Raw genomic sequence first — 24,902 nt, 5'->3', positions numbered from 1 at the left:
ATGCACTACTGAAAAGTGGAGCTGGGCTGTGGCAGCTGGCCAGACTCTGCACAGCAGAATCATCATGGATGCAGCCCTGGGAGGTGCCCAGGACCCCAGGTAAGGCTGCTGGGGCCAGCACAGGCCCCATATAAGGCCAGTGTCCCAGCCCAAAAAACAGTTCCTCATTCAAGCCTAGATACTTAGTATAATGTGCATGGGGGCCTGTGAGTTGGCAGTCTGGCATGAACAAACAGCACTTTGGGCCAGGCAAGACTGTAGTCAGAGATGTCTGGGAGAGTCCCCCAGTGGCACAGAGTCATGGTGGTGGTGGTGGTGGGGGTTTGGGGGCTAAGAAGGATTTCCATCTCTAATGCCTTTCCAAAATAAATAAGATTGACATGCAAATAGACTAAGTGATGAGAAAATTCCTCTCATTGAGCCTGGGCTGTTTCTTTCTTCAGTTCAACCCACATCATGCCCCAGCTGTGTGGGGCTGGGGGTGTTAGCTCGTACTGGCCACTGTGTAGTGATCGTGGAGGTAGAGGGAGTTGGAGTATGCTGACCATGCCTCCCCACCCCCAACCCTATTTTGGGGCAAGCTGCCCTGGGCACGGGGATACCCAAGGAATCTTAATCAACCTCAATAGCAACCCCAGGCCACCCCCACACCAAGCAGCCAGACCCTTTGTGTACCCTGGTGTAGCCCTAAGTGTACCCCACTCCCAGTACCCAGTGCAACAAGCATGCAGAAAAAGCAAGGGGCAGAACTGCTTTGGGACCTGGCTTCAGTAGGGAGGCAGCCCCTTTGGGAGGCCTGTAGCCCGATGCCAATCCAGACTTGTGAGGGTGAGGCAGGCAGGTTCGCTGTTGCATATCTTTTCATGAAAAGATTTCCTGCCCCAACCAGCAGCACCCCGTACAACAAGCAACAAATTCCCAGAAAAAACTTGGAAGCTTTGCAAGGAAGGCAGGCAGCACTGTTTATTGAACTCAAAAATCTCCCAAAAACCAGTGGCTCTCAAGCAAAGCCACCAATAATTCCCCCCCCAAAAACAACCCAGCATGACCCAAGAAAATAAACCAACCAAAATATCAAATCTTGTCCTAAAACGCCACCTGGCAGTAAAGTAGTACTGAAAGGACAGGAGGGTAAAATTTTTCTGACGTGCCATCAAGCGCATTTTACTAGTTATAGCATAATAAGCCATTATGTGTTAAATCATGTCCACATTACTGAATTAGTCATCATAAACTAAGAAAGGAAAATTAAACCAGGAACATTTTTAGTGGGTAAATGCCGATTACGTGGACAAGTGCCCTAGGTGTTTATAAATACTTTCTCTCTCAAACTTTCTAATGTATTATTAAGCTATAATGAAAGGGGACACTTCTGGGTTCCAGGACTATGGTCTCAGGGTTATTTCTGTTTTTTATAAATTAGGCTAGTATGCTTTTTGAATGGGTACCACCACAAAATGCCATGTTTTTACTAAAAATGGCTTTAGATGCTGTCTTATGTTGAACTCAGTATTGTCAGTTGGGAGGCTTTAAGCACAAGGAATAACTTGGGCTTCTCTGAGGACACAAACAGTTTAGGGCAGGGATGTTAACATTAAACCCACTGGCTGGAATTGGCCTATAGAGCAATATTTGTCCAGCTCCAACAGTCCAAGATCCTCCCTCCTCCCCTGCATACACTGGATCCAGCCAGTCTGCCAGATCTGGTATATAACACTGCATACCCATGGATATGGCCCATGGATCTTCCCCACCTGCATGCTGGATCCAGTGCCCGCTCTGGGTGGCCCAGGACCTGCGTTGCACACAATGTCTACCCTGGACCAGCTGGAACTGGCACCGTGTGCTTCCTACATCATGGGCAGGCTGGAACAAATGCTTCTGGTGCTGCATTCAGGGACAAGGACAGAGGATCCATGGGCCTGATCTGGCCCTGTGCCATTCATCAGCCCCATGGACTAGTTCTGGGCCACTCCTTTTGCTTGTGGGGCCAGATGAGTTTGACAGCCCTGGTTTTAGGCCGTCTTCTCCCCAGCTCTGGATTGGGGCAGAGCTCAAGGGATCAACAGTCAACTAACAGCTCAGGTTCAGATGCTTTTGTTTATGCACAAACACCTAAGGATCTTTACAAGTCAGAATCTGGGTGCTGAATTAATTTAGGATCCAGAGGGTTTTGTGGGTTTTGGTGTAAAGATTTTTGGATTACTCTTTCTTCCTAAGTCCTCTTTAGGTATCTAGTGTCCTTATCTGGATCTGTCCCTGTATACCTCAGAGAAGCCAACACAACATTATGGAGTTTTTTTTATAACTGTAATAGGAATGAAATCAGGTTCTTGAAAAACAGTTTTCCTTCTAATTGTGTGAGTCTGTATAATACAACATATGCAGGTAGACGTGAAAAAAAAAAAAAATATATATATATACACATATATAATGCGACTGTTTTATAAGAAAAAACACTGATTTTGCCAGACTTTCAGCCTTCAGCCATTGTGCATTTACCTTTGCATTAGGCCAATAAAATGTCAAACAAAAACATCCTGGTTATCGCTTTGGCATCTAACCACAATGTCCTTTATATTCTGCTTCAGAGCAGTCAGACTTACTCTGTGAAGGGCCATTCCCACTTTCACTATGGTCCATAGACCAGAATACATGTTTTATACCATATACTAAACTTAGTACTAGAATTTCCTGAAATGTACAAAAATTAACAAATGTAGACTCTCTCTATATAGTAAGTAACTAAACCATTATTTATTATTGCTTCTTGCCTTGTTTTATCAACAGTCACTCTATAGATTTTTTTTTTTAATACTGATTTTTCTGGCCCCTGCTATTTCTGCTTTTTTGCTCTTCTATATACCCTTTTCTACCATTGTTCCCTCTTTTGGGGATTTTTCCCTACAATCTTCATTCCCTGAAACAACCCTTATTTCCTCTTCTAGCCTTTACACCATCTGTTTCTCCAGCTTACCTCCTGAAATAAGTCAACAGTATAACAGTTGCTATAATCGCTTAAAGAAATAGTGCTGCACATTAGAATCAACAGTAAGGTTTAAATAGCAGATGATTTACTGGTAACACTATGAGTATGAATACATGCACATTTTGAGCCATTTCTAAAAGGGAACATTTAAAAAAGGCAGCAGTGATTACTTTCTCATTACTAAAGCCTTCTAAGATTTAGTTCACATTTAAGTTTTTTTCACAGTAATGAGGACTTAAAGGGCCAGATTGTAATCAGCCTCCACTTTTGAAGTGTGGCTTTGTAACCCAGTGCTTGTGGACTCCTTTGAAATGGGGGTACCCTGGGCTCTGGGTTCTGCCTATTTACATTAATATTTTTGTTTTGTTTTTAACTGTTTAATATTTTTGTTTTGTTTTTAACTGTCTAATGTAAAGTATATAAACAATCCAGGGAGACAGCGGGGTGGGGGGAGGAATATGACTCTCTGTTCCAGCAAGGAGAATACTTTTGCGGGAAGGTAGTCCTGAGCTGTGGTTGATTTGAACCAGACTCAAAATATTAAATTCCAGAACTTAAATAAGAAAAAATGAAATCTTTGATTTAGATTGAATTCCAGATACACGTGAACATCATACCTATACCAAGGGGTACCTTGCCCACAAAGTGGGTATTGGAGAATGCTATAGTACAGAGGTGTTAAATGCAGCCCATGGGTATGATCTGGTGCACAGAGCTACTCTGTCTGGTCTGCTGCGCTACTGGCAGGCCACCAGAAGTTAGAAGACATTGTTGGGGTGTGGCTTGCTGCAGAATCTGGGGCCCTTGGGCCTGGCAGACCTGGTGATCATCAGAAGGAGGGAAAATGAGGGCTAACAAAACCCTAGTTGCCCTTCAGGCACTTTGCCTGCTGCCACTGCCACAGCCCTATCACCCCAGCTGTGAGCTGCTTACTAGAGCTGGAGTTGCAGATGTGGCTGTGGCAAGAGATGCATGGTGGTGGCATCTCCAGCTCCTACATGGGGGAATGTAGCAGGTGCTGGACCTATCATCACATGCCCCAAGTCACAGGTGGAGCTGCTGCCACTTACACTGCCACTGCCACCATCACCATGTCTCTAGGTAGGAGCTGGAGTTGCATGTTTCCATCTGGATCTGGCCTGCAAGGAGCCCTGTGGACTGGATCTTGTGAATTTCTATTGTGGTATATAGAAATGTAGTGTAAAAATATCAAAACCATGTTAAATACAGGTCCAGGTAGCAATCTAGCCAAAGCAGTGTGGAGCTTGGCAAAGAAAAGGTCATGCACAGGATTTTGTGCAAAAGGTAAGTATAACTGAGCTATTTAACAACAGTGGCCACAATGCAATACGGTTTGGCTTCCATGGAAACAGAACACTACACCCAAATAAGAAGGCTGGTTATACAGAAGTTAAAGGGGGTGAGGGAGGTGGGGCTAAGGAGGTGAGAAACCTGCAAGCAACATGTTAACTACTTAAGAACACCATATTGAAGACACAGCAAATGCATACTGGAAATTTAAAAGGCCAGTAAGCCTAACTTCTGTTCCTTGAAACCTGGTAGAAACAATAATAAGAAAAAGAATTGTTCTGCACATGGATGGACACACTTGCTGTGGAGGAATCATACCTCACCAATCTACTAGAGTTCTTTGAGTGTGCCAATAAACCAGCAGATTGGGGGAATCCAGTTGACATAGTATATTTGGAATATAAGCTTTTGAAAAGGTCCCTGTCACAGAGCACTGTGGTGCTCTGCTCCTATAAAGAGTGGAGGTGTGTAGCAAGGTACTGAGCAGCCTGCTACTTGTGGAGTAGCAAGCAAGGAGCCCAGCTGTGGGTTGCCAGGGTAACCGGTGGGAGTCAGCTGACCGGAAGGGGCAGGGCCTGGTTGCTATATAACTCCCAGGCTGAGAGAAAGAAGGTAGCTCCCTGCCAGCAGCCACGGGGGTAGGACTTCTGCCTGAGTGAGGAAAAGGAAGATGCCTGAATGACTGAACAATGCGATACTTGTGAGAGTTGGAGAAATCCTGGAGTGGCTTGAATGTTGTTATAGTCAGATGGCTTAGGTTTATGTTATAGCCAAGGGGCTTGAGTCTTCTGTTTATTGTTTTACTGGCGGTTTGGGTGAGGCTATTAGGAGTTGGAGGAGGCCTTATAGGGGATCCATGGTAGCGTGGGGACCCTGGCACCAGAGACGGTGCAGCATTTGGGGTATGGACCCCAGTCCCAGATAAGGGGTAGAGAGTTGGGGCCAGGCATGGCTGCAGCCACCTGAGCATGTGAAGCCCCAGAGAAAGGGGACAGCACGAGAGGCCAGGTAAGGCTGAGGCCACCTGAGCCTGGCAGGAGGTTTGAGACCCTGAGGAGGAGAGTTTGGGACCAGGCATGGCTACAGCCACCTGAGCCCCAGGGCTTTGGAAAGCCCAAGCCCTGGCCAAAGGGGCAGTGATTGGCGAGTGCCAGAGGGTGCAGAGAGAGACAAAGCTGCGGAAAAGCCAGAGCGCCAGAGGGCGTAGAGAGACACAAGGGCTGCGGCTAAGACTGAACAATGTCTGGTACATCAGAGAGGCTTGAGGTGTGGTACATGGGCAGCTGGAGCCATGCATAGCCCATAAGGCTGGGGTGCCTGGAACCCTATTATATTAGCAAGACACGGGGTACCAGGAGAACCGTGACCAAAAAGATAAGAAGCAGCCTCCCTTTACTCCCTTTATATATATGTATATGTATATGTATATGTGTGTGTGTGTGTATATATATATATAAAAAAGATCAAGACGTGGGCAAGAACGAGGGTGCTTTAAAGCAAACTTGGCATGGTAAGGGGTGCTAGGGGAAATCACGGCCACCCCTAGGACCCTGAGCCATGACAGTCCCCCATCAGAGGCTCTTAACTAAATTAGGTAGTCATGGGATTGAAGAGAATCTCTGCTCGTGAATTAGAAACTGGCTCCAAGATAGAAAGCAAGGAGTGAGTAGAAATCATCAGTTTTTAGGACGGAAAGAAGTAAACAGCAGGGTCCCCCAAGAATCTTGGTTAGGACCAGGGCTGTTTAACATATTCATAAATGATCTGAAAAAGGGTGTAAGTAACTACAGAAGGATTTGGACTGTGAGAAGCTACCAAATGATCTTGCACAATTGAGCAAATGGGCAACTGAAGCAGATAAAAATCAGTGTAGATAAACATAAAGTAATGCACACAGGGAAAAATAACACGAACTATATCTACACCGTGATGGGCTCTACACTAGCTGTTACCACACAGGAAAAAGATCTAGGAGTCATTGTGAACAGTTCACTAAAACATTGGCTCAGTGCTCAGCAGCTATCAAAAAGGCAAACCAAATATTAGATTATTAAGAAGAGAATTGCAAACAAAACAGAAAGTACCATTATGCCCCTTTATAAATCTGTGGTGTGCCCACACCTTGAATACTGTGCCCAGTTCTGTTCCCCACACCTCAGGAAGCATATAGCATAGAACTAGGGGAGGTACAGAGAAGGACAACAAGGATGATGAGTAGTATGGATGGGGCTTCCATATGAGGAAAGACTAAAGAGGATAGGCCTACTCAGTTTAGAAAAGAGATGCTTGAGCAGGGTTTGCAAAATACTAAATGATGAAGGGAAAGTAAATAGGGATTTATTATTTACTCTCTCACGATACAAGAACTAGGGGTCACAAAATGAACCTAGTAGGCAGTAAGTTTAAAACTAACTAAAGCAAGTTCTTTTTCACCCATCGTGTAATTACTGTGTGGAACTCATTGCCATCAAATGCTGTGGAAGCTGACAGTTTAGCCAGATTCAAAAGAGGATTGGACAAATTTTTGGAGGAAGGGGGCATCAGTACCTCGTGAGCACGGGAGTTTGGGATACAGCCTCTGAATTAGAATTTCCAAGACCTTAAATGCTGGAGTCTGCAAGTGAGAGAGGAACAGTGGGGTAAAAAACCCTAGGCATACCCAATTCATTCTCCCTTTCAGCATCCACTCTGTCTTCCTGTGTGACACAGGACACTGGGCAAGATGGACCTATGGTTAGACCCAGTAAATAACAATTCTTGTGTTCTTATGGTCAGGGGAGGGTTAGCCTGGGGCTGGTTGTCATACCTGACACCTTCTGTGGCAGCAGCACCCCGCTTCCCCGCCCCACCCCACCCTGCACACCTGATGGCTTGAGTCCCCCTTCCTCCATTTCCGCGTCTCAGTTTACTGTGTAGCTGGAACTTGTGTGCCACACACAGCAGTTGCCCATGGCACTTGTGCCATGCATGCAGCAGCTTGGTCACTCCCATCTACAGTATGCCATTTAAAGATGACTAACATACATGTGGAAAATTGCCCAAATACTAATATGAAAGTCAAGTAAGTTTAATAAATAAAATACCTACTTTATCCAACAGTAGTTGGAGTTATATCAGGGATGAATCTGACTCTCACAACTTCATAAACTGAACTTTGTTTGAACTAAAGCCTTATTTTCCATGTTTTCAGTGATAATACCATGTTGTTAAGCCCTTCCATCCAGCTCACACTCTCAAAATGTTAAGTCATCTCTGCATTTTTTTAAACTCTTGAAAAACTTAGGTCCTCATTCTGCAAACATCTATGTATGTGTTTAAATTAAAGACATGTTTTAGGATCAGGGCCTTAACCATTTTTACTGGGGTTTCAAGTAAGTGAATAATCTGTCATTTTGTGTGAGGTGATAAAATCCCACTGAACACCTATTTGCATGAGATGTATGACAACGAAAGTAACTGTTGGCATTGCATGCATATGTTACATGTATAGTTAATAGTTTTATTTGTATGGAGGTGAGCTGTATGAAAATATGTATGTTTCTGATTGAAATATATATTGTTTTCGTTTCCTGAGTACAGCAAACTCAAACTTCATGTTAAATAATTCTATTCAATTCTAAACACAACCTCTCTAATTATAGCAGTCCCTGTAAATTTCTTTTCAGGGGGGCAAGAGTTGTTATCTATCTTCTAGGATTCCTATTTTACTGTCTGAGCAATACTAATGAAAAATCTGAATCACACTTTCCAGATAATTTAATGAAATCCTTCATTAGTGAGAAATGGCATTTGTGTTCTATATTTAATAAGTCCTTTGTGCCTGGAAAGTAACTTTCTTAATTTGCTTAAAATTGGTACCAATCTAGTTAGCATTACTGGATGATTACTGATTGCTATGCTGCTGGCATTTTCACAAAAGAAGCAATTTCAAATGACTGTTACAAACAGTATGCTAAAACAATTGCTGAAGTGGAATATGTCATTATTTTAAATCTTTCAATTAACATGTTCTGCTTTTGTAACCCTGCAGCTGACCAAACAGGAATGTTATTTATAGGAGATGCAATAATACAGGTCAGTATATGGTTTATTTATTTCATACACAGATTTGTTTCATGCACATTTTTACTATTAATTTTATTGAATTATTCCGTTCTACGTTCACTTTCAGGTTAATGGCATAAATGTAGAAAATGCTACCCATGAAGAAGTGGTAAGTTATATATCTTTCATATTTAAAAGTTTTTGTTGTTTTAACTCTGTCTGGATTTCAGTGTATCAAATCACCACTGGGTACAGTTTAGCAGTAGCAAAGCTAGTCAATATCGTAGTATTTTGAGCCTTGCAATGTAGAAACAACTCTTTATTACACACCGAAACTCATATACAACAGTTTGTGGTAAAGAGATAACCGTTTTTACTATTCCCTTTGCAAGGGTCTTGTGGCTGTCCGGTTCCTGTTCTCTCACCCGGATATTCCTGCTGACCACATTTTGTGAGGTGCCACACTCCTGCTTTTTATAATATCCTACCTAGATTAATGAGATTAAGATAACAACTATTACAAACTCAGACTAACATGGCTTGATCAATCTGTTTGGCAGTTTCAGAAGTCTTCCAGTTATACTGTATCAAAGTCTCTCTTTATCTAGATGCTTGTCTGCATTTGAATGTTGAGTCTCCTGACTGGGGAGGGTGGATCCAGGTGAAATGTGCAGCATGGTCACACCTCCCTTTGAGCTCTCTCAGAGCTCACTGGCATGTTAATGGAGTTTCTGCTGGTAGCTCCAAGGTTGATTTCAAGCAGCTCCAGGCCCTTCTGTTGTTTGTTCTTCCACTACTCCCTGAATTCAGCAGCAGGGGAAAAAGAAAGGATGAGCAGCAACAGCAAGGATATGCAGCCCCTGCTTTGTATATTTTTCATTGTGACTGTTTTGCATGTTAGGATGGATGCATTTGCTGCACTAATGTACTGCCCCAAACTTTAATTTCTGTCCTCATTTGCTATAGTTTCCTCAGTTTTTGGCTTAAACTGTAGTTCAATATGAATTTCAGACCATAAACTAGTACATAAAACATAATGTCATGTCATGTACATGTGACTCTATGTGGTCATCTCAAACCTACAATTTTTTTATCAAGTGTTTTGTCACTTGCCTTAAGGATTAAACAGTACGCCACTACAAAGTTTGCATTACATAAAAACTGCTTATAGTCCCATGAAATAAGTGTTTCATCACAATCCCTGTTCCTGATATAATATTTCGAGTACATGAAAAGTTGCATCCACATAAACTGTTCATGAGGCTATGAGCTGTGAAAACTTCATAGAAATTCACATGCCTACATGAGGTTAAACAAGTTCATTGTTTGAGAGTCGATGTTGCAAATAGGAGCAGTATGCATTTCTTAATCCTCTGTGGTATACTTGAAAAGATTATTTTCATGTGCAATCACATTGTAATCTGAATATATTGAAAACATTGAAAGATATCTGAGAGAGATTTTCTACCTATAGTGTTACATTGTATCCAGGATCTGAAATATGTTGCACTGCCTGTTTTATATAATCGGAACGCAGTGCATGCTTGTGTACAATTTCTAACACACTAGAGCCTTGGTTCATGACTTGGGTACTACATTAATACAAGGCATTACAAGTCATCCTGTTTCCTTCAGTAGTGCAGATTCAGGCATGGAGGTTTGATGAACCATCTTTATTGGCAGTTTAGGTACCTATATTTAAAAGATGGGTCCTACAGAGATAGAGACTTCACTCTGATAGTATGAGAATGGATCTAACAGTTTGCAGGACTAAGCCTTGACTGTATATAGAAATAGAGAATATGTTTGAATAATTAGACTTTTGAGATGTAGAGCCAAAGATATAGTATCCTGTTGAGAAACTGGGAATACTGCTCTGAAGTTAAGGTATGAATTGATATTATGTTTAGACATAATGCGGCCTTCTATAAATGGCAAGCTCTCAGTGAAGAGATGTGTGTACAGCACCTAACGAAATGAACCCTGATTTGGAAAGAGAGCTCATAGGGGTTACCAAAGTATAAATATTGGTAATAGTAAACAATGAATTTTGTGTTTAACAAACATTAATCAGCCTTAGTCTGTACCCAACTATTTAGCTTGGCTTTTGGCGATAAAGAATAATGTATTAGAGCTGGGACAGGAATGGGAAGATTATAAAAAGTGTAACCCTCCTGCAATGGGGTGTAGCAGAGGTGGTTCAGTGTCCCCAATAGTACCAAGGTTTAACAAGAGGGTACAAACAAGTTGGATTTATTTAAAGCCATAGGCATTAAGATAACCCATGGAACCCTGCATGGAAATCTGATGACAAAATTACCCCTTTCAAAGGTGCAACTAAAACCCCAACGCCAACAGTCTCACAAGGACCCTGTGGGATGAGAATCTCCACCTTGTGCACCACCCAACCTCTTCCAGATGGCACGAGGGCTTTCACCACTTCACAATCACTCTGACTTTACTACCTTCTGCAGCCTTTTAAGTATGAATCACTAGGCAAATCTACACAAGATGTTATGCCACTGTAGTGACAAGCTATGGCAATGTATTTCATCATTACAGTGGAGTAGCACTGGCGGGCACAACTGTGAACAAGAAAACCAGAAGTACAGGATCAAAGTAGATTTTTGCTACTCTGCAGAAGGGTCAGAAATGACCCGTGCAGTGCTGGGACTGTGCAGTACCAACTGTTAATGCACAGTCATTTAGTACTTTAGCAAATACAAAAAATTGCACATTAACTGTGCAGTCAGGTACACATGTACATGTGCTGACTCTGTAGCACCAATCGATTCCTCTCTCTACTGGGGTCTCCTGTGTGGGGAAGTCGATCCTTCTGCAGCTGCTTTCAGATCAGGCTCCTCCACAATCTCCCTGGGGCCTCTTTCAGTGGTTCTGGGAGTATAGCAGGGAGCAAGGCCTCTCTCCCATGCTCTAACTGTGCTGGCTGTGGGCAAAATTGCCCTCATGTTGCAGCTCTGCTCTTCTACTTCCCTTTGTGCTAGCCCTTCAAGCAGCTTGGTGGGGTGGGTAGCTCAATTCAGCTCCCTGAGTCTGGGTTTTCTGAGTTTAGAGTGGCCCCATCCCTCTCTGCTTAACCCCTCACAGCCCAGGAGCAGTGGTTATAAAAGTAATTGTGCCAACCCCAGAAACTGGCACAAAAAGTAAAGCGGGGGCGGGAATCCAACTTTTATGTAGAAAATCATAGGGGTTTGGGTCACAAGCCAACAGGCCAAAAGGAGGAAACAGGTAAAAAGACATCAACATTATGATAACATATACTCAGCACCTTAATTTTCCCCCCACACCTCTGGAGGCATCCCCAGGCAATCCTTTAATCCCTAGAGCACTGAAACAGCAGCCTGCAGCTGTCCCTAAGTCTGAGTCCAGCTTCTTCAGTCCACAGTCCTGGCTGACCAAGCCAGTGAGATCTCCAGCTCAAGCCACTGTGCACTCCTCTGTGTTGGGCTGACCAGGTTCCACACGCAGGATGCTCTCTTCCCCTTACTCCAGCCTCAAGCTTCTTATTCCTTTTTCCTTTGGCCCCCCTTAACCCCTGGGGGTTTCTGGTATTTGTAGTGCAAATAAACAGAATTTCACTTCTAACTATAAATCGAGCACTGGAGATATGCAAGAAGCGCTTTATCTATAGTTAGCAAATGTAGGTAAGAGCTATCTGAAGAAATAAAGGATTGTTTCTTTTGGCTAGGGACAGACTTTCAGAAAACCAGATCCTGAATTGATTCAATCTTTGCAGGTTATTCTAACCTGCCTGGACTGAACCAATTTGCAAGTGAACAGACATTCAGGAAATGCAGGTACATGCCTGCAGTGGTTCAGACAAGGCACTGGGGTACACTAGAGTAGCCGTTGGCTGCAGGGAAGCTGTGTTGGGGGGGGAGGCATGGCAAGCCCCAGCAGTAGCCTCAAGTGAACTGACCAGGAAGAAGGTTTAATTCCCCCTTCCCTGTCCCACCAACAGGCCTGAGCCAGGTCTACCTCGTGTTCCCCCTTCACTACTGCAGTGGGGTGGGGTGCAGCCAGACATTGGCCAGCATGGCCTCTTGAGGCAAAAGGGGAAGGAGGGGGGTTTATTCTTCCCTCCACTCCCTCTGTCCCTGGGAGACTGCAGCCAGGGTCTGCCAGCCCTGACCACTGCTGATTGCTCCCTGGACAGGGTGAGCATTAGGATAAGCTCCTTTCATGTCTCCTTCACCAGATGCTGGAGGGAGGGGGGAATTAATCCCATTTCCTGCCCCTTGCCTAAGCAAGTCATGCCAGCTAGCCTCTGCCACTAGAGCAGCAATGGGGTAGCAGCTCTGATGGGACCACCAGCCCTTCTTTTGGTTTCCCAGAAGCATAAGCCTCTTCCTGGTGTGTGTGTGGGGGGGGGGAGGGAGCGGGATGTGTGCTGTGACCAGGAGCTGGGAGGCAGAGATGCTGCAGACTGTGCAGGGTGAGCAGTGGCACCTGGGCTTGGAGTGGTGGCCATAGCCGCCCAAGCCCTCCCTAGTGCCCGCACTCACTCTGTGCAGTCTGTGGCAGCTCTGCTTGCCCCACAACACAGCCTCCTCCCCCGCCAGCCCCACCGGGAAGAGGTTTGCACTCCTCAGGAAACCATGAGAGGGACTGCTTCCCCCATCATGGTCCCTGTCCCCTCACCACTTCAGCAGCAAGGGTGTGAGCATGGCCAGAGGCCTGCTGCCATGGCCCCCTTAGTTGAGGGGCAGGGAGGGGAGTTATTTCCCCCCCCCCCATGCACCTAGTGAAGGGGACAGGGAAAGAGCTTATTCTGCTGCTCACCCCACATAGGGAGTAATTGATGGTGGCAGAGGTGGTCAGGGTTAGTAGTCTCCGGCTGTGGTCCTGAGGACGCGGAAGTGGGAATAAACCCCCTTCCTGTCCCCTCTGCTTCAGGGGGCATGCTGGCTGTTGTCTGGCCACGGTCCTAGCCCTGCTGCTGCAGTGTCAAGGAGGGAGTGCTAAGTGAACCCCAGCCTGGGTCTGAGCCAGTGGGGCAGGCACACAGGAATTAAACCCCCACCCTGGACTGTTAACTTGAGGTTACTGCCAGGGCTGGCCACCCTCTCACCACTGGATCAGTGAGTGGAGAAATGCCTGGCTGCTGTGCCCCTTCCTGACAGACTCCACTGGGGTCTATGCTGGTGGGACAGGGGAGGGAGGGGGGAATAAACCTCTTCCCTGCCCCCTTCACCTTGGGGAGGCTGGCATCTGGCCATGCCCCTGCCCCTGCCTGCATCTGCTCCAGCTAGGGAGCAGAGGGGTGGACCAGCCCTGCTCTGCTAGAGCAGAGAGGACAGCCAAGCCCAGGGCTGCAGAGCATGGTGGGATGCTGGGGGTCTCTGGTTTGAGTTAAACCAGGAAGGGGTCTGGGACAGAAGCTGCATAAACCTGTTTAAGCTCAGTCATTTAAGTCTGATACTATATTCAACCAGGTTTATTTCAGCCATGTTGAAACTGTTTTATGTTCATAGAACTTATGTTCTGTTAGAGGTTTAAACCAATTTCTGACCATTTAAACCAGTTTATGTGTAACTTCTGTCCCTAGCTTTTGAGTTTAGTAAAGTTTCTCAAGAGAAACCAGAGATTGCTTTCAACTGGATAGATGAGAATTAAAGCTTAAATGGTGAAAGATGTATGTATGTCCCTTTTTCTGTTGAAGCCTATTGGTACATTTTTGAGAAACTCAGCATCTATATGGTTTTTCTTTTCAGATTTTGAAGAATTTTAAGAATACAGAATAAAGTGATAGCACGGAGAACAATGCACTTAATTTTATTTGAAACACTCATTCTGATAATATTATTGAAAAGTATTCAAGAAAAGGGCAAAGCCACTCCATCTTGTGTTCCGAGGAATTGTGTAAAAAGCAGATGTAGTTTTTTTATGAATAGATTATAAAGATTACTTAGTATTGTACTGGTCAAGAATTTGATTGGGCCTTTGGTTTACTCATATTTAAAGAATTTTTTTTTGGTATTGTTTTGTAACACTGAGATGGCAAGAGTCTGTCTTATCATAGTTAAATTGGAAACTTCTCATTGGGGGGGAAAAAAAATCTTATCTTTTCTTGATTGAAATGGTGAACTTTTTGCAGAGATACTTCATGGTTTTACTTATGGGAAAACTATAAAACACTGAGTTAATTTTTGTTTTTAACTACAAAGCACAGTTTTTGTATAATTCTTACCATGTACTTGTCAGAGCTTAGATGTCATAATGATAAATATGAAAACACTTTTCTACTATCCCTGAATATTACACATCAGAGACTAGAAAATTGATAAGAAAAACATTTACTGGGTTAACTTGCAAAAAATATCATCACACCCTATATTGTCTAATAATTCCAGATAATTATTGGATAAGGATACTTAGCCTTATATTGTGTGTAGCGAAGCTACTGGACCAAATCTGGGTAAGTACATACTAAGTAAGTATGTATGTACATACTGGGTAAGGAAGTACTAAGTAACACTCATTTAGGAGTGTGGGGAGTCAATTCCTGTAATGCCTGGAGTCTCTCAAAGTTGATGGGTTTTTCCTTGTATATTCCATAGATCAGTCTGAGACCACATACAGGTGTTAGATTTCTACTGGGAGAATCACCACTATCCTGGTAGCAATTGCCACCTTTCAGGCCTTTATGCCATTTCTCCCTAAGGAAATGCATCTTCCCAGTCTTTGTGTTTCCAATCTTCAAGAAAGGAAGGAAGGAAGATCCAGGGAATTACAGGCCAATTAGTCTGACATCCATCTCTGGAAAGATCTTGAAGAAAAGATCTTTTCTGACCAGCCTTGTCTCCTATGACCAGCTAATGCATTGCCTGGACAAGAGCGACAAGGTTGATGTCACATAACTAGATTTCAAGAAAGAGATTTGATTTTTAGTCTCCCATAATGTCCTCATCATGAAGCTGGGGAGCTGCGGCCTTGACCATCTCCCGGTCCAATGGCTGGGGAACTGGCTCTGGGGTCAAACCCAAAGAATACAGAGAGAGTCCAAAAGGAGAGCCACCCATGTGATCAAAGGCCAAGAGGGCAAGCCTTATGAGGAGGGGCTGAGGAACATGGGACTCTTCAGCCTGGAGAAGAGAAGGCTCAGGGGGGACTTATTGGCAGCCAACAAGTATATAAGTACATCAGCATCTGGGAGAACAGTTGTTCACCAGGGATCCCCAATGGATAACAAGGTTTAACAGCAACAAAGTCCTGGAAGGCTAACTTAGACTGGACATAAGAAAAATCTTTACAGTCTGTGTGTGCAGGGTCTGGAACAGACTCCTCCCAGAGGTGGTCCAAGCACCTCCTCTGTATACTGGTCTGTGACCTGCTGCCACAGGTAGAACTAAATGGGAATGCTGGTCTCCCCAGCAGCCAATCAGGAGGCCCAGACAGTGGTCAGCTGGTTCATTAGCTGGGTTACGACTGGGTCCAACTGTATAAACTGTCATTAGCCATCTGCCATTTGCCTAAAATATCAGGGATTCTTTCCCTATCTTTCCAAATGCAGAGAAGCATCTCTAGTTCCAAGGGAATTAAAGTGTTGTTCTTATTAGGAATATAGGGTTGAAGAGGACCTGCTATGCCATCAGGTCCAGTCCCCTGTATTTGTGAACCATCATTTTTCCAAAGAGTCGGTGAGATTATCCAACCTGAGCTCTTTCAACCACAGTGAGGAAAAACCCCTAAAGTGGGCCACAGAGAGAGAGCAGAGGAGAGAAGGGAATGGCCATGACCCTTCCACTGTAATGTCAGGGAATAGGCAAGGTTAATTTAGGTTAGTTCACTATTAATTACATAACTAATTAATTTAATAGGTTATTTTTATAGGAAAATGACTATACATTAGGGACAGCAGTGAGACCCAGTCTCTGCCTGTGGCAAATATCCTGGCAAGGGAAAGGGAGAAAAGCCAAATAATCCATTTATTTATGGAGGACAGTGGAGGAATCCTTCCTGGTTTGCTACCGGTAGCCTGAAGATTAGTTAGTTATCCTTCTATGATAGGGGATTAGACCAGTCCTAAACAAAATTACTTGGATAAAACCAGGTTGTATTTTGTCCCATTTTATGTTCACCTCCACATCTTTGATTGTTCTTTCCTTCACTATCTTTGTGACATCTGTAATACTGAAGTTAAACCAACAGGCTTGTGCTTGTTTGAGATACTCCTTTCCTTTTTATTTTTAATATAAGTAGTATATTACTCTTTTCCAGTCATAGTGCACTATCCCCAAATGATCCATGTTTTAGGAGTTGTTTAATATGAGAATTCTTTCAGTATTTTGAGATTATCCAGGCCTCTGATTTTTGTTACAGTGAATCAGCTAAATGTTTCTTGGGTTTAGGTTGAATATCCAGAAAAAACTTCTTCACTGTTAGAATAGTGAGGCAGACTGCCTGGGGAAATTGTGGTATTCAATCACTACAAGCATTCAAGAAGACATTGAGCAGCCACTAGTCAGAGATGATATAGGTGTAGGTAGGAGCTAGGTGTATTTCTCATGCTCCTAGGCTTTGCTGGTTGCCCTCTCCCTCCTTTCTGCTACATGTATCAGGGTTTTTTTAAGCCTTCCTGTGAGGCATTGGGCCTTGGCGGCAACCAAGGCTGGGGATTTTGACTGGGGCTTGCTAGGGCTCCTGCTGGGACCAAAGTCAGAGGTTTCTGGCTAGAGGGTCTTGCCCCTCCACTCAGTCAGACTGATTGCCATATTTGGGGTCAGGAAGGAATTTTACCCCTCGGTCAGATTGGTACAGTCTACATATGCCCTCGACAGAGCAGTCGTTACCTCACCGTCATTTAGTAGTTGCTAAGGTAAGTACTAAATGAGGATTCCTTTAGCAAGTACTCAATGACTGTGCAGTAACCACTGTTACTGTGCAGTCCCAGTGGTGCATGGGTCATTTCTGACCCTACTGCACAGTAGTTTGTTGCTACTGCACAGTAGCATTGGTGTCATGGCTCATGCCTGCCAATTCTATGTTGCCATGGCAGCAACAAGCCAGGTAACATCTTATGTAGATGCACCCCCTGTGAAGTGTTTTGTCCTTCTCTGTAGCAGAGGGTCTGGCCCTCTGCCCACAATCTCTTGAACGTATATTAAAAACCTTTTATAGAAGCAGGAATTTAGCTGCCGAGGTTGCCCTGCTTTACCTGTGGCAATTTAGAGTGTTGTCTTGTGTTGTGTTAGGGTTGATGGTAGTTTTATGAAGAGTTTAGATTATGGGTTATATAGGATGGTTTGGACAAAGATGCTCCTGCCTTAGGCTTGGTGTTAAACTAGATGACCTCTGGAGGTCCCTTCCAGCCCTACTTCTCTGTTATTTCTATGATAATATCTATTACCCTATATTTGTTCTGATGTTATCCTTATTTACATCTTTATCTTCATTGGACTAAGCTAAAATATTCTTTAAGTACTTAGGCCATATTTAGATTATTCTTGACCTTTCACTCCATCTTCCTGTTGTTGTTTATATGATTAGCAAAACTTTTCCTGTTTTTTTTAATCATTTTTTGCTCTATTTAGTTTTGTTTGTAAATTTCCTTTGCCAACTTCTAATTCAGTTAATTTCTTTGCCTGAGTATGTCTTCATTTTCTGAAAAAATGTCTTTTTCTACCAATCAATTACTTCCTTATATTACAAGTAGATCCTCTCTTTGGATTAATGACCATTTGGATGAGATCACTTAGAGTTCATTGACAAAAGTATTTGTCCTTTATCTTTATTGGTAGCATTTGTTATATAATCCATATATGGGAAGTTAAAGTACCTGACAAGTATATAATTTCTGATGTTACTAAATTATCCCATCTTTTTAAAGACCTTTTTTATTTCCAAGTTCTATACACCCCTGGTCTAGGAAAAAAATAAAGGGCCTAAGGCCTATTCCTAGAACTCTGTTCCTTCTATGATTGTTAAACAAACAGATTCTGTCTTGCCTATATGCTATGGTATTTATTTTCATTATAAATTGCCATTTGATCAATATACAATGCTGTCCCACTACTTTAACCCTTATTCCTATATTTCTTAAACCACCCTTCAAAACCTGGACCATGGTTGTGAATACTGCTCCTCAGTGCTTCTGTTATTAATTCCTATCATGTCAGAATAATTACTAATTCGGTTTCAGAAACAAATGAGAAAGAACCTGGGCTACCTCAAAACTCTGCTAGATTGTCTATCCATTTATAATTAATTTTTCATAGACATTAGGGCTGGAAGGGACCTCAGAAGATCATTGAGTCCAGCCCCCAACCCCAGGGGCAGGAAGTCAGCTGGGGTCATAGGATCCCAGCAAGATAAGTGTCTAAACATTTCTTGAAAGAGTCCAGAGTAAGTACTTCCAGGCCTTGGGGGCTTGGACCAGAACAAAGTTTTTCCTTATGTCCAGCCTAAAATGGTCTCAGAGGAGTTTGGGATCATTGGACCTTATCATCCCTTGAGGTGCTCTGATGAACAAGTGTTCCCCCAGATCCTGATGCATACTCCTTATATACTTAAGTAGCCACCGCATCATCCCTGGCCTGCACTTTTCCAGGCTGATGAGTCCCATGGCTCTTAGCTTCTTTTCATAAGGCCTGTTCTCTTGCCCTCTGATCATGCATGTGGCTCTCCTCCTAGACTCTGTCAAGCTTCTCCACATCCTTCTTGAATTGTGGAGCCCAGAATTGGATGCAGTACTGCAGCTGCAGCGTCACCAAGGCCAAGTACAGCAGGAGGATGACATTCTGAGATTTACTTGAGAAGCATCTATGAATGCAAACTAAAGCTTTGTTTGTTTTACCAGCTGCAACATCACATTGGTGGCTTATGTTCATCTTGTGGTCAGTCGTGACCCCCCAAGTCCCTTTTGGCCATGGTGCTAGCGAGCGTAGCACCATTGAGCCTATAAATGTGCTGCACGTTTATAGGCTCATCCCCCATCCCCCCCCCCCCCCCCAAGGTGGAGTACCTTGCATTTTTCTGTACTGAATGATATCAGGATTATATCTGCCCACTTACTAAGCCTAACCAGGTCAGCCTGGATCACCAGCCTGTCCTCAGGTGTGGAAGTTCTACCCCAAAGTTTAGTGTCATCGGTGAACTTGGCCAGTCCACTTCTGACACCAGTGTCCACATAATTAACAAAGATGTTAAAGAGAGCAGGTCCACGGATGGAGCCTTGGGGGATACCACTGGTTGCAGAGTGCCATGATGATTCACTTCCACTGACTACCACTCTCTGGGCCCGACCACGGAGCCAACTCCTCAGACGTCAGACTGTGATTTAGCTGAGACTGCAGTTGGCCGATTTTTTTCCATGAGGAGATCATGGGACACCAAATCAAAGGCTTTTTTAAGGTCCAGTTATATGACCTCAATCTCTTCTCCCTTGTCCATATCTGACTTTTGTCATAGAAGGAGATGAGATTGGGCAGACAAGACCTACTCACAACAAACCTGTGCTGGTTGTCCCTCAGGATGTTGCCATCAGCCAGCTTGTCTGGTATGGTCTCTTTGATCACTTTTTTTTCTAGAATCTTTCCAGGGATTGAGGTCTAGCTGATTGGCCTGTAGTTGATTGATGTCTAGCTGATTGGCCTGTAGTTCCCCTTCTTGAAGATAGGCACCACATTGACTTTCTTCAAATCTTTGGGTACTTCACCTGAGTGCCACAAGTTCTCAGATATCCTTGCCAGTGGCTAGGCTATGATGCCTGCCAACTCCTTAAGTACTCTGGGGCTTAATCTGTCAAGACCAGCTGACTAAAAGGTGTTCAGCCTCTCAGGGTGTTCCTTTACAAGGTCTACACCAGGGCTGGGTATAAATTTGCCTTCACCCTGACCATCCTGCATCATGCTAAGATAGTGAAAAACCCATGCATAGTACCCATTAAGCAGTTTGGGTTATTCCTGGGTATCAGTTGTCAGTTGTCCCATTTGGTTTAGCAAATCAAATCTGAAAGTCTCCTTGACAATCCTGGTTTGTGGTTCGGAGACAAGTGCTTAGTTTGACTTGTGGTGTATTGGAAAGGAAATTTCATATCTTTAACACATGGCCATGAAAAGTAAGAAAAATAGGGATTTGTCTGGAACACTAGACTTCCAAGGGAACCACACAACACACAACTAGACCTCTAGAGATTCTACCTGAGGACTCAGCCTCACACATCGACCTGCAGGCTCTTACAACAGGACCGTCCTACTTTGAAGAGTGGAGCTTAGAAGCTCCTAACTCTTCTGGAAGATCTACAGCTTCCTAGTCTATAATTCTTATAACAAATATTGTCTTTCTTCACCTCAATACTGATTCCTGATTCCTGTATCCCTCAAGTTGCTGTTAAGTCCTTTGGGACCTCCAGTAACCCATTAGTTCCTTGCCCCCTGATGACCTGTGGGGTGCAATTACAATGCCTGAATAATCTGGAGCTTATTGCTCTTGAGTTAATTGCTCCTGGGCATGCCATTTGAAAGTGCACCAAGGAGCAGTTAATTCCAGAGCAATAATCTCTGCAGTTCATTCAGGTGCAGTACGTGGAGTCCGGGTCAGCCTCTGAGCCCAGGGCTGCTCCCCCTGGCTCAGCGTGCCGTGGAGTGACTGGCTAGAGCAAGGGAACTTCAGTACAAGGCTAGTTGGCAGTCGGGTCCTGCCTGCGCTGAGGCACCCGTTGTGCCCCAGGCAGCACCTACACATATGCTGCGGTGGAGATTTTTACTCTGCAGCAGGATAGTACTTGTATTTATAAGTACTGTCCTGCTATAAATTAGCTTACTCCAGCCTCATAGAGTTTCATGTGTAGATGCTGAGAAGTTTACTGGGTAGCTAATTAGTTTACTGCACAGGAAAAATCTTGTGTAGACAGCCCCATGTTGTTGGTTCTGCTATCCCAGGCTGCCTGCTCTTGCTCTGTGCTTTAATTCTCCCATTATTCCAGTGTCATCACCTGTCTTTGTCTACATCTTTTCTTCTTTCTTCCTGCCATTCTCTGAAATTGGTCACAAGCATCCAGCAGTCAGATAAAAAAACGAAACAAAACAAACATGAAATAGGCAGAAGGATTCCTTAGGATTTGAGCTGTCCTACAAGCACAAAGTGTCTTCATTTGGAACCAGGCCTGCCTTCCGTGGACTTTTCTCTTAGTCTTTATTTAGGAAACTGGTCCTACTCCGATCAGCATTTAAACAAATGCTTGTCTCATTGAAGGAAATGGGACTAAAATACATACATAAGTGTTGTCCTGAATCAGAAGCTTAGGAAATAGAAGGCCAGTTCAGGCATGTGCTTCTGGAATTCCCGTGGTAATTTCTACCAATATTCTATAATATTGTGCCTTTATATGGTCTATGACTGACATTGATTTACTAGTTAATTAAATACAGTAAACAATCTACAACAAATTTAGTCCTGAAACTGTACTGGGAAATTCAGTTTAAATTTGGTGCATTCTGGATATTGGACAGTTCATTTTTAATTTCATAATAAAAAGAAAACAAGTAGCCAGGAAAACAAAAAACCTCTCATACCCAGTCCTCATCACTTTCCTGTCCCTGATGCAGCATATTGTTCAAGGCAAAGATCAGCCTTCTAGGTCACCTATGTACTCATGAGACCTAGCCTCTACCTCCCTCCTTTCTCTTTCCCCTCTTTCTTTTCTCCTTTTTTCCCCTCTCTTCTCCCTCCCTGTCTCTTTCCCATTTTTTCTTTCCCCCCTCCCTGCTGCATGCTTTCGTCTTCATCTTCAAAAGACAACAGTGCACTAAGAAGAAGTCGCTCTGACTTTCGAAAATATGGCAGCTTCCATAACGCCATAGCTATTGCTAAGAGACTGGATGTATACCAAGTGAGTTTATAATTGTTGAAGATAAGTTTGAAAGCTTCCACTCAATAATGTTGAGAGAAAAAACTGAGAGCATGGAAATAAAGTTTGATAAAAATGATACTATTACAGTAGACAATTGAAGAGACAGCGAAGCATTGAAAATAACTGAATGCTCTTGAATATAAGCTTATCTTTAGACATATAAGGTTGTTGAGGATTCAGAAATGCGGATACATGGAATAATATAGCTTCAATTGTGTGGGGAAAGGATTAGTCTGTTTCCACAATCCCTAATCGGATCATCACTATGTATATTACAAACAGAAAACAGTTCTTCTGATGAGCAGTATTCTAAAGTTAGTGCATAAATACAGATTTTTCTTTCATGATTAGAAAATCCTGTTTTATTCTCTCATAAATCTCTTTAGTAGTAGTAGTAGTTTATTTTTATCTTTTGCTAAAGCAATACAATAAAATGAGCAATAACATGTATATATTATATTATAAATTATTCATAAAAATATTATTATTGTTTTTGCTAAATCCATAATACAAGATTATCCATTCTGCCAGTTTGCAAAAAATTTCAACAGAACATAGAATATAATGCTACAAAAGTAGATAAAAAGAAACAGCCCTTATTCTTTGTACAAATAACACAAATGTATCTAGAGAGTATGGGACAGGCTCCCAGTTCTTAGAAGCCAAATCATTTTTCCTCATTAGCCAAGGATTTAAAGTTTTCCATAAATGAAGGGATGCATTTTCCTCTTACTACTTCAAAGAACAAACAAGACCACAAGTACTGATTTAGGTATTCCCAAAAGAACATGTTCTGTCTAAATATGAAGTTGACATCATATGCCCATAAGAACTACAAATTTCATTAGACTGAATTGTACTCAGGTAATAGCCTCTCAGTGTTTGTGATTCTGGATTGCAGACAGGTAGGACCCAAACCAAAGGAATTTCTAAAAAGGAGAAATTTGAGAAAATGTCATTGTCTGCTTATCTGTCTGTGTGCTTTCATCTTTAATTGTAAAATCTATGTCTTGTTCTAAGGAATGCCTAGGTCTGGGCATAGGTTTATTATAACAGAGTTCTTATCATAATTATTATAATCATTAGCATACCAATAATAGAAACACCCTTTGTTTTTGTTATCAGTAAACAGAGTTCTGTTAGTACAGTTTAAATTTACAACATTTTATTATTTTAAAAACCTTTTAAAACCCCTCTATATTTTTTTAAACCTAGTTATGCCCCCAATACTAGTCCAGCAGCACAATTTAGACAAACTGAGGTGTTGGAGGGAAAAATGAAAGATAGGGACAACCTACTTTACATATCACCGACTACTGTCTACCCCCACTTACATTTCATAAAAACAAGAACTGAATATTTATTTTTCATAATGTAATGATGCAGAGATGCATCTTTTTCCTATACAAAGTAAAACTGACAGTTTAGAGTTTGTGCTGGTTTTTTGTTGCTAATTTTAGGCCTATATGCAAGCACGTGCACTTGCAGCAGCTCAAATAGAAGCTGTGCAAATTTGAGCTGGGGCGTTTTGCCTCAGTGCACGTGCTCAGACATACACTTTGTTGTGGAGCAAATTGTGCCACTTGGGGCAAAATAACCCTGCCTGGCTCCTCCCAGATCTGCAGCCAGGAGGTGCTAGATCCTAGGGCCAGCACCTGTGCTGTCCCCAGCAGTATAAAAAGCTACCCTGGCACGTAGCTTAGGGCTGCTCACTCTCAGGAGCTTCTGGGACCCAGCTGATTGGTACCTGGGGACACTACCCCTTGTGCCAGCTGGATGGCTGAAGCAGACCTGAGAGTCCCCTGCACCCTTTACCCACTGCAGCAGTCTGGCAGTGGAGGCTGCTGCCTGGCTGTGACCTGCTGCACAGCTGCCAGACCTGGATGGAGACTGCACAGGCAGTAGAGGCATATGCCCCTCTGGGCCAGTTGCCTGTGGGCTGTGGCTGAGGGGTTTGCCTTTGTGGGACACTACTGTCATGTGTGCCCCTGCCTGGCCATCTGGGCAGCTATCACCCAGAAAATGTTTCCAGTATGATAGCCTCCTTTGAACTGTCAAAGCATGTGCTCCTGGCACCAATTGGCCAGAAGGTCAGCCACCTCCAACTGGGTCCAAGGTGCCAGCTCTGAGCAGGCAGGTTCCTGCCACTGGCCTCCCTAGCAGGAATTCTGGTATTCCCTATTGGAAAACTGAAAAATCCCTGATAAACAAAATCTCAAAGTCACTCTTTAAAATACCCCCAAATCCATGTTCCTCCATGATTAAACAAAAGACCACTTGTTTAGAGAGAGAGACAGTAAGCAGCTGGGCATGTTTTATTGATATATCTACAGTTAAAGAAATTTGGATGCCTACCAGTGTCTCTATCATCATAAAATTAATTCTAAATACCTGTATGTTTTGCTGCCCCCCACAGGGGCTACAGCCCCATACCAGGGGTAACAGTCCCCCCCCGACAGGGGCCACAGCCTCCCAGTGGGGGTAACATCCTCCCTACAGGGACTACAGGCCCCATCAGGGATTATGGCCCCCTCACCAGGGGCTTCAGCCCCACCACAGGGGTAAGCCTGCCATCAGGTATTACAGCCCCCACCACAGGGGCTACCACCCCCCAAATGGCTCCCACAGGGGCTACCACCCCCCTGCAGGGCCCACATGCCCACCCCAGCCCCCTCGATTCTTGGC

General features: G+C 43.5%; 1 protein-coding gene across 1 annotated transcript in view; it reads left to right on the top strand.

The window, feature by feature from the left end:
- SNTG2 (syntrophin gamma 2) overlaps positions 1-24,902 on the top strand; it is a 294,588-nt gene that overhangs the window by 58,678 nt on the left and 211,008 nt on the right. Inside the window, exons 5-6 of the mRNA XM_019538149.1 lie at positions 8,331-8,374; positions 8,472-8,513. Of these exons, the coding sequence (XP_019393694.1) occupies positions 8,331-8,374; positions 8,472-8,513 (86 nt within the window). The remainder of the gene's footprint in view (positions 1-8,330; positions 8,375-8,471; positions 8,514-24,902) is intronic.

Source organism: Crocodylus porosus, unplaced genomic scaffold, assembly GCF_001723895.1.
Source record: "Crocodylus porosus isolate Cpor-Errol unplaced genomic scaffold, CroPor_comp1, whole genome shotgun sequence".
In the NCBI taxonomy this organism is placed as follows: Eukaryota; Metazoa; Chordata; order Crocodylia; family Crocodylidae; genus Crocodylus; species Crocodylus porosus.
This window is presented reverse-complemented; position numbering and strand designations above follow the sequence as displayed.